Genomic DNA, 15232 nt, shown 5'->3' with positions numbered 1-15232 from the left:
ATTGTTTTCTCTTCTTGTACCTCTTGTAATGAACCTAAAATTTCTAAATATGGAAATTGTTTCATAACAAGTTACCATTTTTAACAAATGAGGATCTACAAAGATTATGTATTATCTTTGCATATATATACACATAATATATATATTATGTACATATTATGTACATATTATGTATATATAATATACAGAGGGTGCCAAGAAAAGTGTACACATTGTAATAAAGGAAAACTGTATTAAAATTATAATACTCAACATATACTGATAACAAAAGATGAATACAAGTCACGTTTGACTTCTGCAATTACAAGAGGTGCTCAAAGTAGTTACCATCAGCATCCAGACACTTCTGATTACAGTGAACGACTGCTTGAGCAACGCTTACCAAAGTGTCCACTTGTGTAGATTGTTTGGGCACCCCAGTTATGTGTGTGTGTGCACATGTGCGTGTGTATACGCACATGCGCGTACACACGTGGGAGCGATTTAGTCTATTTGAGTTTCGTTAACTCACATGCATACACACATTACCTGAGAAAATAAAAGGCAGATATGCAAATATGCAAACTAGGACATAATTTGGCTTAATATTCACTTTTATAGGTAATCAAAACATCACCTATTAAAACAAAATATATTAAATAGACTACTGTAGCATAATTTAACAGATTAAATATATTTTCATTAATGCTTGAGACTATAAAGTGACTGAACTAAGCATATTTAGTAGGGATGACTTTGTGGAAGCAGTGTACTTTGGGAGTTTTAGTGGAAGGGAGAACAGAAATTGATAGAGAAGTAAGACTAACATGGGTAAAAGGTTTGGCAGTGGAAATAAGACTTGTGGAATGGTTTAGTAACCTTTCTTTATTTCAAGACACAATTGTAAATATTTTAATTCAATTCTCTCTGAAACACACAAAATTACTAACCTTCTACATTCATGGCTTCTCTCAGAACCTGAAGTTTCTTTTGTCTCTCTCGGATTCGGTCCAAAGCACTTGATATTGCTGAGGAGGTAGGCAATTCTCGTGTGTGAAATGTAGGATCCATTTTCTGAGGGCCAAAGATATCCAAGGCTATGCTTCCATCTGAGTATCTTCCTTCCTTTTTCCTAGGAGTCGTTGAAGTCCGCACTGTTACTGCCTCAGGGAGACAGTGTCGATATCTGCCAGTTTCCCCAGAAGGGAAATCTCTGTCAGTTGTGCAAAGCAAGTCCATGGATGAAGCCCAAATCTTCTTCTTGGGAAGCACATCAATGCCAGGGATAGCTTTTTTTTCTGGGTCACTAGTTTTGAACTGGTAAGGAGAGCAGGCATTTTCAGAATCTTCATGTCCAGAATTATTATCTGATGAAATGTCCTTGAAATAATCTTCCTCATCTTGTGTATCTCTGATGGACAGAAATCCCATAGATTTACTAAGCCCTTTGTTAAGAAAGGTCTGATGAGAGAATGGAGACTTGTGTATGTCTAGTACATCAGAAGTAGAGCTTCTTCCTGGAATGATAAGAATCTATCATGTATGCACATAATTTTTAGAAAATAACTGGAATGTAACCTTACTATTGACAATGAAAGTGGTAGCAATTTTCTAAATTCTGCAAATGGAGGATCAAAGATGGAATGGAATGGTGGTGGTGGTGGTGGTGGTGGTGGTGGTGGAAGTGAAAAGAGATGCTATGTTTGTGTAACTTTTCATAGTACAATGTTTCTTATCTAATGAAATCAATAATATTTTCAACTTACTTTTTTGAGTAGTATCATTTTATATTCATCAAAGGTGAATTATTGGATTTAAAAAATTGATAAAAATTCTGATACTATTCAGTTTGGTGAGATGTTAATTATCTATGAAATGATTTGGGGTAATAATAGAATGTATAGTTAACTCCTTCAACTTCTAACGGTATAATTCAAACAAGTATTACTTCAATATAAAGCCCTGGTATTTTCTGGTCATTTACATAAATATGTTTAAAGAAACAAAGAATTCTTGTATTTTCTGGATGGAAAAAGTTGCATTTGGAATTCGTAAGTATCAAAGTTTAATTACAATTAGATATATTTTCAGAAAATTTGATTGTGTTTGAAATCCAGATAATTTGATTGTGTTTAAATTATGTAAAAAGCTTAATTTTTTTCATGAACTAACACAGTTTTTCTCCTTAAACATTATGTGTCAATATTTGTCAGCTGGAATAAAGTACCAATTCTCATTTATTCTTTAGTCCTTGATGTAGTTAAAATCAGTAAGCCGTTCTAAGTTTTTTTAAGGCAGCAGTCTGTAAATGCATTGAGACATGGCAAGAATACCCAACCACAAATTTTTTGAATGCATAGTTCAACAACAATAAAATGATATATATGACGTGGTTATTAAAAAAAAACACAGAAGAATACTTTATAGTTACTAACCCAATAGCCCATAAACACTGAAGATTTTCTGTGTGGCCTTCTGTGATTCCTCCATGATTCCGTTTTTGCTATGTATACAATATAAAACAACGACTAAAACCTTTCTAGTAATAATAAATTGCTTATTAATTCATCTGAAGAAGTCAATAGCCCCTTTAGGGTAACCGCTTTAAGCTTTAATTCCCTGACCACAAAATTCACCTTAAAAATCTTAGAAAGTGTATGTCAGAATGCATTTCTGAATGCATTTCAGAATGCCAACAAGTAACTTGCTTACTTGAGGATTAGATTCAAACAGTTTGCTTTTCTTGCAACTCATCCTTCCCTAAACATGGATTCAGTTAAGTGCAAACAATGATAACAATATTTGGGACATGTCATGTAAAGAATACTGAGAAACATACCACACCACATCCAGACACATAGATTGTCACAGATTCTAGTTTCTAATCTAATTTAAAAATTATGAACAGAAGTCTATGTTGCAGTATTTTAGGGATAAATTATATTCTTAAATAAACTACATATTGAAACTCATTAATTTAAAATTTTATTAAAAAATAGAAACAGATGTTCTTGAAAAATGATAGAATACATCAGATAAAAAATAAGAATTGAAAGGCTTTAAGGATCATAAAATCATAGATACACTCAACAATCTCCTCTTTAACTACTTTGACTATCAGCAAGTAGTCACAACTTAGAGAAAATCAAATAAATAATTATTTTGGCAACACCATAAATTCATGGTCAACCACTGTGGACACTTAACATCATGAGTTAACTGTAAATTCTCTCAATTTCCACAATGACTGCTGCATTTGTCCTCCTTCAAATTTCTCACCTTCACTCCCTCTTCTCTTTTACCTGACGATCTTGTCTCATATTCCACCAAGAAAATAGAAGCTATCAGAAGAGAGCATTCCATTTGTCCATGACTAATTCTACACATTTACCCAGGTCTGCAAATCTTTTCCCTGTTGTCTCAAAGGATGAAATTCCTACCAATTGAAGGCCAATTCCCAACACGTGTTCAATTCCTCCCTCCTTTAACGTTATCAAAGATTTTACATTTTTGGTTAACTTCTCCCCTCTCTGCTTACATCTTCATTATGCCCCCTTTCTATTGAGTTATTCTCATTAGTACACAAACATGCTTTAATATCCTCATAATAAAAACGAAACTAAACAAAGCTTTGTCCCTATATTATTCTGTTACAGTATTTCACATTAGTCATTTCATTTCCCTATAATTACTGTTGTCCCCAATTTCTCAGTTTCCATTCATTATTCTACCTACTTTAGTCAACTTCCAACTCCTCCACATGCTGGCAACTCTCCTCATGTATCACTAATGACCTCCATATTGCCAAATGTAATGGGCACTTTTGTATCCGTATCTTACTTACCTCTCAGCAACATTCGTTGTTGACAATCCCTTAATGAATCACTTTTCTCTCATTACAAGTCTGGTCTCCCCCTTCTCCTCCTCAGACTGCTCATTCTTACTCTTTGATTTTTTCCTCTTCCTCTACTGGATATGCAAATGCTGGATTTCCTCAGATACCAGTTTTTAGAACCCTATCTTTTCACTTTTTCCTTAAAGAATTCATCTATTAACAAGGCTATGTACTGACAATTCCCAAATTTATATTCTCAGCGCTGACCTCTTCTGAGAGCTCCAATCTTATACAATTGGAACTACTACTAGTATATCTCAGAACACCTCAAATTGAACATGCTTAAAACTAACCTGTTACTTCCCACATCCAGAGATGTCCATTCTACCCTAGTCTTTCCAATTTCAGTAAGTGGCCCAATGCTCAAATAACTGCTCAAAACAGAAATATGGGCACCATCCTGAAATCCTTTCATCTTCCTTATTCCCCATAACAAATAGATCAGAGTGTGCTGGCTATTTAAATCTCAAAGCCCAACTAGAGGTAGACAAAATATGTATAGTATCACATATAGCAATATGGTACGATGGTTGTTTCATGTTGCTAAAGTACTAGGGGAAAAAATTCACTAATCTGAAAACTTAAAAATGAGAGTTTAAATAAAGAATCTGGCCATACGAATGAGGAGAAACATGGAATTCTAGGCTCATTTATTAGATGCTATGTCTCTAGACCAGTAAAAACCATGTAGTGTTGTAAACCAGTGCCACTTAATAACAGCATTTAAGACTAAATAAAATGCAATTTCTTCAACTGCTTTCCAGATATTTCTAAACCCAACACAGGCTATTAAAATTATTTTTATCTGACAGGCAATAAATAGCACTGAAATCTTTAATTAAGTACATCTGATGGCTGTGCTCATTATGCATTTTGATCACAGGAAATTAAACTAATGTTGTTTCTGAAAGCAATGCCATTGGAGCTACTCTTAAAAATTTCAGATGGAAACTTCTTTGATATTTCCCCATCCTGGTATAGTTGCTCCTTCCACAATACTCATAGAGCATGCTGGATCTGTATTGGGACATTTCTTTCACTGTATTAAAATGATCCATTATATTATATATCCATCATCACTCCTACTCATTTCCCCACCCTTGCCCCCAAGTGGAACAGTAACATAAGGACCATTTCTTATTTGTTTTTGTATTTCCAGTTCTTGATAAAAGAGATTTCAAAAGAATGCTTATAGAATGGATTGATTATATAACTTTTTGAAACATTTTAAAGCCAATTTAGGCAGCATAATCCACCAGAAAAATTACTGTCAAAAAACCTGGCTTTAAATTCTAGCTTTACCATTCAATCTACGAGCTTGGACAAGCCAATTAATTTTCATGTTTCCCATTTACTTCATCTCCAAAAATGTGGATATAATTTGTTATGCCTTCTTCTTAGACATGAAAGGATAAATGAACTAACCAGTATGAACTATTATGAGCTCTTCTGACCAAGAGCAACATAAAATTCTAAATTTTGCCTCCTTTTTGTTTCTGCTTTATTTTCCTCAGCATATAATTATGCACTGAGGGAGAATTTGAAAGTTCTTTTGAGAGGAAATCATGAAACCAGAAATCAAAAGATTTCCTATAAAAGTTTTAGGTTTACTCTAAAATTTAAGAAATAAAAATCACATTTTTCAATAGAATAAGTGGTAATTATAGGTGGATTTTCTATATTTTGAGGAGGCTCTGAGTTCAGAGAGAATTTACAAACAACATTAAATTACATACAGTTATCCAAATTTAAAATGAAACCGTAAACATTTTCCTTTTGGATAGTGCAGTTTGCTGAAAACTAAATGGGGAACAATAAACTTTTAAGAGCTATGAATAAAAGATTTTAAGAACATAAAAAGTCTTCATAATATAACATGTTCCATTTATTTAAGTTGAAAAAAATTCTTCCTTGTAAATTACATTGTATTTTAACTACTAATATTTTTGTTATAAATGACTAACATTATCCTCAGTTGGATATCATCACTTACTTTTCCCCTCACACATTCAAAAAATTCACAGCATCTCTTAGAAGCTAACAGCAGCATGACATTTCAGTATTAAAAGAGGCTCCTCGATTCCCCATCTGTTCTCACAAACGTGTTCAAGTACAATAAAAAAAGAAACATGATATTATCAATACGCCCAAGTTCTGAAGCTCTATCATGCTGATCTGATCATGGTGTAGGTTTCCACCTTGAGCTTGGCAGGAAATGTTTGCTTTCTTTCTGCTTAGTGAAGCCTTTTTATCAGCATTGGCAGTATTAAATAACAAAGTGGGGGCAGACAGCCCACGAGTTGGGGCCTTAGCTTCTGTGACAGATCTCAGAGATAAGATGGAAGGGGGGACCTTTTAAGGTCATTTACTCATAGATGAAAAATTTTGTTAAGTTTTAGTTGAACAATCAAATAATGTAGTTACAAGGCATTATCCCTAAAATTGTTTACTTCTTTTAACCTAAATCTGTATCTCACTGCCCATCTTGACATTTTCTTTATGGAAAACTGGGGTCAGGAGCCTAAAAAACTGAAGCTATCACCACATAAAGGTGTTAGATTGGTTTACATCAAAAAGAATGCTTTACTACTAATGTAGTTTGACAAAATTGCTTTCCTGCAAGTGACCTTGGATAGTTGAGAACTGGCACTGCCCAAAAGTAATCCCAGTCCTAGAAGAATATTTCTTCATGAGGTAATTTTATTTTTTAATCTTAAAAGCTTTATATTACTATATGCCACTGACTATTAGTTGCTAACTGCTTCTGTCTGGTAATGGCTATAATTAGTATATTATTTTTATTCTGTTTTTGAGATGTGGTTTTAGAAATTTGTTAATGGTAAATTAAGAAAGCCCTTGAGCTCTATGGCTGAGACAGACTGAGAGTCCTCTTCCATTACACTTGATCTAAAAAAAACGCTAAAAAAAAAATACCCTATTGTTTAAGCATAAGGACCTCTAATTTCTACCCAAAATATAAACATAAATAAAATTTGGTTTACCCTGAGTAACAAACTAATTCCTTACAAATTCTCATGAGTTTAGACATAGGAGAGATTTTATTCTCCAATAGAGATAGGATTAACAGAGAATAAAATCAGTGACAGTCTAAAGATTTCTGTTAATTTTTTAAAGTCACTACTGCTAATCCTAGATTATTTGTATTGGGCAGTATATAAGAACTATTAGAAAATAATACTAACTCTCGATATAAAAACAAACTCACAAATCAAAGGCATTAATAATTTGGTTTAAAACTTCTGATATATTTGTTGTTAGAATAAGAAAATAGTTTATAAATTTGAGTCAAGAAGGTTAACTACAGTTTTTCTTTTTTACTTTGCATAGAATTTAATGTTTCAAGTAAGTTACCTAAAAAAATAAATCATAGTCATATATATTTCTTTACGGAACCATTAAAAATTGTGTTACAAATGTATTATTATATCCAATACTTTCATAAAACTTTTTCATACCCATTCAATCAACAAATATTCATTAAACACCTAAAAAAAACCCTAATGTACACAATATATGAGGTTTTCCCTATGCGTACCACATACATGTGTAGTATGCTTAATTTTTACATATGACTTTTACTAAAACATGTCTATATGTAAGTGACAATAATTCGCTATTTAAACTGTTACATATAGTAACATACATGTTACATATATGTTAACATATATGTTAACATATATGTTACATATAGTAGGTATAGATTCATTTCAATCTCTAATTACTACCTTTAACATATTATGTAATAATTAATGTCTGTAATAATAAGACTGAATCATCGAAAATAATATAACCTAAACTATGTTAACACTTGATAGTCTTTAAAATTTGTTAAATTAAATATGGCAGTGGCCTGGTGGCTCAGGCGTTAGAGCTCCATGCTCCTGACTCCGAAGGCTGCTGGTTCCATTCCCACATGGGCCAGTGGGCTCTCAACCACAAGGTTGCCAGTTCAATTCCTTGAGTCCCGCAAGGGATGGTGGGCAGTGCCCCCTTCAACTAAGATTGAACACGGCACCTTGAGCTGAGCTGCAGCTGAGCTCCCGGATGGCTCAGTTGGTTGGAGCGCATCCTGACCTCAACCACAAGGTTGCTGGTGCAACTCATACAGGGGATGGTGGACTGAGCCCCCTGCAACTAGCAAGAGCAACTGGACCTGGAGCTGAGTTGCGCCCTCCACAACTAAGATTGAAAGGACAACAACTTGACTTGGAAAAAAGTCCTGGAAGTACACACTGTTCCCCAATAAAGTCCTGTTCCCCTTCCCCAATAAAATCTTAAAAAAAAAAGTATGGCAGATTATCTTTTCTATAGATTCATAATTGATAGGGATAAAATTAGGTTCTCATATATATGGGAACATTTTTTATTCTTAGAAAGAAACAAACTATCTTTAAAAATTAGTAATTAATAATATAACATTATATTTACAAAGTCAACAAATAAACAAGCAAACAAACTTCAATTTCATAACATGGCCACTTAATTATAGTAGATGATACAGGGGAGTTCCAGAAAAAGACTAAAGAAAGAACAGAAAAGAGAAATGAGGAAGGAGGAAGGAAGAGAGGGAGGGAGAGGACAGAGAGCGGGAGAAAGAGAAAGGGAGGGAGGGAGGGTGGAAGGGAGAGAGAGGGACAAACTGGAAAGACCATAAATAAAAGAAATAGAAAATCGTTTCTTTTAAATGTAATGTTTCAATTATTAAAGTATTCATTATGTCCCTTGAAAAACTCTTTCAGCTTGCTATTGACATTCACCCCTAAATTTCTGCTAACTCAGTTCTAAAACAAGAGACTGACTGAAAATTTGATGAATTAACAAAGTGCTGCTATTCTTAGCACCAAGGTTCACACTATATCATATTTCAAGTCCTACTATAGTTTTAAAATAAAGGGAAACAGATTTTTACCTACTAAAAGGTGTGTGTCTATATGTGGGAACGTAAGTGCATTAAGGAAACACAAGAAAGGGTTAAAAATACTTTAAAAATTGCCCTGAAAGCATTGTAAAAACAAAGTTAAACAAAGTCTGCTTTCTGTTTTTGTTTGTTTTGACTTCCACATAAACTAATAATACATATATTAGAAAAGGAACCTTATGTAACCAGAAATAAACTGATTATATTGATGATATGAAAGCTACGACATGTTTTCAGATAAACAGTCCTTATTCACAATGAGTAAAATGGAGTATCAAAACAGACATTTAACTAACTGCATCACTGGAGAATCACTCCTTTGGAAACAATTTTATTGGAAGCTATTCTTTGACTTCTCAATATCTGATATTGAAGTTTTGATATTAAAGATATTAAAGTTCTGAATTCCCTCTCAGATATTAAAGTTCTGAATTCTGCAAAACATTTGGTCCATATGATCAAGAATCTATATTTATTTTCACAATGAGAGTTTCTCATAGATTTGAAATAAGATAACTGTGCTCTGATTATCTGATTAAATTGAAAAGTTAGGCATCTTAACTTTATAATCTGACTATATCGATCAGAATGTGCTTTATTAGAATATATTTAAGCCATCTTTACATTTACTTCTCCCCAATCACAATAAGACAATTAAGTGTTTCACTCACAAAATATGTTTAATGTTTAGATTATCATAATTATCAATATTGCTTGAGAAGAGGAAAAGAGAACAAAGATAATAAAAAAAAACAGAAGTTCATTTATAAATAAACCAAGCCTAAAACTTAATTTTCATTTCACATGTTTGGAATTTCTATTCATTTCCTTAAAAAAAAATCAACTTAATGATTATATAGGACCCATAATTACCTAATGCTATTGCCAAATAGTAAAATCATTCTTTATCAGTTTTTATTTACTAAGCATCATATATCCTAAGACAGTATTTATAACTGCAAGTCATGAAATCAGTTGGTCATGAAATCAATTTAGTGGGTTGAGACTAATATTAAAAAAAGAAATAGAATAGAAAAAAAAAAGTGGAGTAAGAATAATGTTGCTTTCTGAAACTTTTGTTTCAGTAGCATGTATATTCATAAATGTGTTATGTGTTTATGTGTTTGTTTCACTTTGCTTTAAAATGCATTTTTAATATAAAATACCACAATAAAGTAAATAATTGATATTATTGCTATAATAACAATATGGAAAGGAAATGATTTATTGTGGGAGTATTGATTATATCAATAACATTTCTGCATAACTTTAATAGATTGACACATTAATACAGCTAGTGTTCCTGTCTGTTCTCTGCCCCTACTTTGCATAATTAGTTTTTAATTATGGTCACAATCTTGGATCACAAGATTTCAAGCCAGGTAAGTCAAGGAAACAATAAAATAAGCTTAAAGCCTAAAAATTTCCCATTAATATACTCTTACCTGTTGGTAATCCTTTTCCTCTCAATCGGTCTCGAATAGCCTGGCTTCGGTCAGGCTTTTGTTCACTGTTACGGGAAAGTTGATCCGTCTGTACATAGGTAATCAAAAATCAAGTTTGACAAAAGAATCTCCTTTGTTTTCATGGTAATTGGCTACAGAATGACACTAGTTAGACAATTTTTGGAGGGTATAGCATTAGGTAAAGACACTCCACATTTGTTATTAATTTCTATTCCTTGGATAAGATTTACATGGCTCAGTTCTGGCCAATTCATCTTCAAGAAATAAAAGGCAAGAGACAGATATCAAGGAGTAATCTGCTAACTATGGAACTAACTTAGCCAAATTAAAGTAGGTATACTGAGTTCAATTTGAAAACAGTTACTTGAAGTGTTCTTTTTTTCTGAATTGTTAACTACTTTCATCTCTCAAGTTAGATTATAATTTTAAAAGCATATTAATTCTGGTATAATAAAACTTTCACCCAATTGTAACTATGCATTGAGGGTACTGGTTTAAATTATTTTCAAAAATAATTTTCTAGATTTTTCCCTGCCAGTAATGGCATTTGAGAAATGGTTTAAACTAAATGGACATATGGAGGCATGACAATTAAATTTAAATAAATACTCTTTTGCGTCCCTTTTATAATAAAATGTTTAAGAAGTCTTTTAACTTGAATAACTTTTACCGAGGGTAACTGTTTAAAATAAAGCATGTCAAACTGGATCAAAATCCATATTATAAAGGATGAAAAGTTAGAATACTGGGTTTATTCGGATAATTATCAAGAGTGGAAATTTCAAGAAATAAGTGGAAGGAGAGAGAATGGTGAAGAGAAATTACTTAAATCTGGCACCTAGAGCACGTATACACATCTGTTTTCTCTCTCTCTCTCTCTCTCTCTCTCTCTCTCTTTCTCTCTCTAATATTCCTCCTTTGGTGAAAGCTGAGTATGGATCTCTCTCTCTCTCTCTCTCTCTCTCTCTCTCTCTCTCTCTCTCTCTCTCTCTCTAATATTCCTCCTTTGGTGAAAGCTGAGTATGGATTAAAAATTTGTTTAAGATGGTATATTCAAGGCATTATATTTTCTAGCTATAAGACTGAAATGGAAATATTTCTGAAATGATGTTATCATTTAAATTACCTAAATGATATAACTCCAGATTGCACTATGTTATCAGTAACTGAAGAGATAAAGAACATCTGACATCTTTGGGAATCCCTGCATTGACACTTCTGTTAATAACAGCTGTCATCATTGAGCAATTACTATAAGGCAGGCACTATCTTAAGTGCTTTACATGCTTTATGTTATTTAGTCCTCAAAACAACCTCATGTGGTAGAAGTTTTTTTGAGGATCGTTATCCTCTTATTACAAATAAAGGGAGAAATTGCAGGGAAACTTCCAAGAACCTTGAAGCAGCTCATCACCACTGAAGCAAAATGGGTGGATGATGGTATGTACTACTTTTCCTATTTTACAGGTAAGTAAAATGGAGGTAAAAAATGTTATAACATTAAACCAGTGGAAGAACCAGGACAAGTAAGCCAGCCTGCTGACTTTTACTCTATGATAATTAATTTCAGGAAAGTAAAAATTACGGTCACTTACAATGAATTTCACACTGGGTGAAAGACGAATTCATTCTACCAGCTACTAGAGATAACAACAGCTGCAGAGGAATATAACAGCTAACAGCACAGGCTTGGGGGTCAGACAGATCCCGGTTCCAACCGTGCCTCTGTCATTTACCAGGCGTGTGGCCATGGGCAAGTTATTTAATCTTTCTGAGCCTTAGCTTCATTACTAAAACGAGGATCAAATTAAAATTATCGCTTGTAACCTGGGGTTGTTATGAACACATGTGAAAAAGCACGTAAGCCTGGCACAAATACCCAAAAAACAGTAGCTGTCAGAGTTACCTCTGTCCAGTGATGTCCAGGAAACTAGCAAGAGCAATGGAAAGATGAAGGGGAGCATTATTATCTTTACCTTAGTACAAATCTGCCTCTGGAAAGGCAGGCTGTCTATACACTGATTGCAGTTGACCCTTTTATTCTCTCTCACTAAACAACCCCACAACACATCCCAAAACAGACTTATTGTTCCTTAAACACACCTGCTCTTTCCCGTTTCACAGCATTTATTCAAGTTCCCTTCCTTCTGCCTCTTTCTGTCTGGTTCTTAGGATCTAGTTCAAAGTGCTATTTTTCTTTTCAAAGATTAATATTTATTTTTATTAAAATTTTTTTCCAATTACAGTTGATATTCAGTATTATAGTAGTTCCAGGTGTACAGCATAGTGGTTAGACATTTCTATAACTTACAAAGTGATCCCCCAATAAGTCTTGTGCCCACCTGGCACCGTACAGTGATTACTAACAATATTCCTTATGCTGTACTTCACATGGCAGACATGGGAGGAAAAAGGAGGATGAGACTGTACGCTTGGGCACACTCTCTAGTGTCTCTTCTTATAAGGGCACTGATTCCCATCAGAAGGGGTTCATCCTCATGATCTCACCTAACCCCAGTCACATCCCAAAGGCCCTGTCTCCAAATATCATCGCACTGGGAGTTAGAGCTTCGAAGTGAATTTTGGGAGGATACAAACATTCAAGTTACTAACAGGAAAAGTCAGGGAAGAGAGAAAATGGGGCAGAGTAGCATCATCAGATTTTTACTTTAAAGGGTCATTCTGGCTGTGGTGTGGGGAATAGATGGGGAGAGGAGGGGTAAAGTTGGGGAGCCAGTTAGGCCACAACTGGTGGAGTCCAAAGGATGGCTGTTTAGAACAGAGGGGGAGGTGGTTTAGTGAATTAGCCCTGGCCTAATCAATGTCTCTTTCTCTTCTTCCTACCCACTCACAATGTCCTAGTCTGTAAAATTTATTTCCTTTTCACATTTTCATACTACCTCCTAACTTTCTTATGTACATGAAGGAACCTAATGTTCTTTTCCTTCCTCCTTATAAGTTCTAGGATTCCAGTTCTGGTAGGTGAGATAAAAGTTATCCACCACTCACAAATATCAAATACTCTGATCTATAAAGGAAGTGGGAAATACTTAAAACATTAACAGAGCCAGGAAATTAGTGAGATTTTTGTGCTAAGAGAGTCTAAAATGCTTGTAATATGGAGGATTTTTTTTTCAATTACAGTTGACATTCAAAATTATTTTATACTACTTTTGAGGTATATAGCATAGTAATTAAACATCTATAATTTGCAAAATGAGCTACTTTTCAATGTGGTCATAACTGTATCCTTTCCCCTCAAACTCTCATAGCTTCGAAAATTTTACTAAGTTATTTTTCATACCTTTACATTTTTTAATTAAGCATAGGGTTGTGGAATTTCAAATAAGAGCTCTTAGAAGGTAGAGCATATTTTATTCAAATTTTATCTCCTGCAGTATCTAGCACAGGTTTCATATGTTGATGAGCAATGTATAGCTACTGCAGTAAACGGAAGCAAATACTAAAAGGGATTGAGAGATCTTTTATCTAATATTTACAATTATTGGATGGATAATAGAATTTCACGGAGAAATATTTCTTCATGGAAAGACGGAAGAGAAAATATTTCCAGCAATTTTACTACCAGAGTAAAATTAGCAAACAGGAAAAAAGTTTTAGAGGGGGTGTGGTATGATAGAAAGATCCCTGGATTAATAGAAAACATAAATCTCATAAGCTGCCTGAGTCTCAGGTTTCTTATTTATAAAGTGAAGGCATTAATATAGATCAATATTTTTCAAAGGGAATTTTACGTAACTTTAGTATTATGAGAAGATCTGTGAAAAAAGACCCAAGTAAGTTTGGGAAATATTTCACCTATTTCATGCCTCTCTCTCTCAAAGGTTATAGTAATATATATAGTCTAGTGTAATAAGGCTCTGAGACGTTCTGCATTGAAAATATACTTAATTTCCCTTAAATAGTTTTTCCTCAAGCTTATTTAATCATAAAGGGATTTTTTTTCAAAAATAAAAATGTATCTGAATATATGTAGGAAAGTTTGGTTTGGATAGAGGGCTTTCATAGATTTTTAGTGGTTTTACCATTTTCCAAAAAAAAAAAAAAAGAATCATATGCGGGAATATAAACAAATAAATCAAATAAGAGCAGAGCAGCTCTAGTTAGGAGGGAGAATAAGCAGCCAAGAACCCCATTCACTCAGCCTCTACTACCTGCATTTCCCTCACTGCAAAATTGCAAAGGCTCCATGGGGTACAGTTTACAAACCATTAGCATAGAAGAATCTCTGAGCCTGTTTCTATAAAGTGTATGGAATTTGGACATACCCCTGACAGTCATATGGCATCCTGGTTAAGACGGCAGAACTCAACCCCTAGGGATGAAGAAGCCAGCAAGAACATTGTGTGACAGGGATAAATTTGTAGCCCACACAAAGAGAGGGACCACTACTAAGGGAACATAACCATAAAGGGTAAGAACAAAGTTTAGGTCTAGGTCAGATATCCAACCTCAAGGTATATCCAAAGTTGGGCAAATAGGACAGAATATAGGTTAAGAAATGCAGAGGTAGGACTATTAGATATAGTTTGCCATTCTTGGGATTCTTCATATCCAAGACAAGTGAGAAAGTGGAAGAGTCCAGGTTTGAGGCAATACGATAGTGATACATACATACATGGACCTCCCTCCTCCCCACATACACCAGGTGCCAGTGTTTAGAGAGGGTGCATTTTTCACAATCAATAGAACCATTTGGTGAGAGCAGATATGTTCACTTCTAATATGCTGTGATTCTATGACACTTGCTGGAATAAAGGTCTGAAAAAAGACTAAGTCTTATAAAATCTGGCAGACTAAGTTACTGCATTGGGCTTGTAAATTTTAAGTATTTTTTCAAATAAACAATTAGCATTAGAACAAGAAATTCAATCTCCTGTTCCCAGTTTTCACTGAGAACATGCTACCTGTATATTTTCTTTAAAGGAAATT

At 33.9% G+C, this 15232-nt stretch overlaps 1 protein-coding gene across 6 annotated transcripts in view; it reads right to left on the bottom strand.

The window, feature by feature from the left end:
* PTPN13 (protein tyrosine phosphatase non-receptor type 13) overlaps positions 1-15232 on the bottom strand; it is a 173107-nt gene that overhangs the window by 92368 nt on the left and 65507 nt on the right. For 4 of the 6 annotated variants that reach the window (XM_081050073.1, XM_081050075.1, XM_081050076.1 and 1 more), the window contains exons 6-7: positions 10259-10346; positions 930-1496 (exon numbers count right to left, since the gene is read on the bottom strand). In XM_081050073.1, coding sequence (XP_080906199.1) covers positions 930-1496; positions 10259-10346 — 655 coding nt within the window. The remainder of the gene's footprint in view (positions 1-929; positions 1497-10258; positions 10347-15232) is intronic. The other 2 variants (XM_081050077.1, XM_081050078.1) reach the window with 1 other exon arrangement.

The sequence above is a fragment of the Rhinolophus hipposideros genome (assembly GCF_964194185.1).
Source record: "Rhinolophus hipposideros genome assembly, chromosome: 1".
NCBI classification, from domain to species: Eukaryota; Metazoa; Chordata; class Mammalia; order Chiroptera; family Rhinolophidae; genus Rhinolophus; species Rhinolophus hipposideros.
The sequence above is the reverse complement of the archived record's forward strand: the minus strand, read 5'-3'. Positions and strand labels throughout refer to the sequence as shown.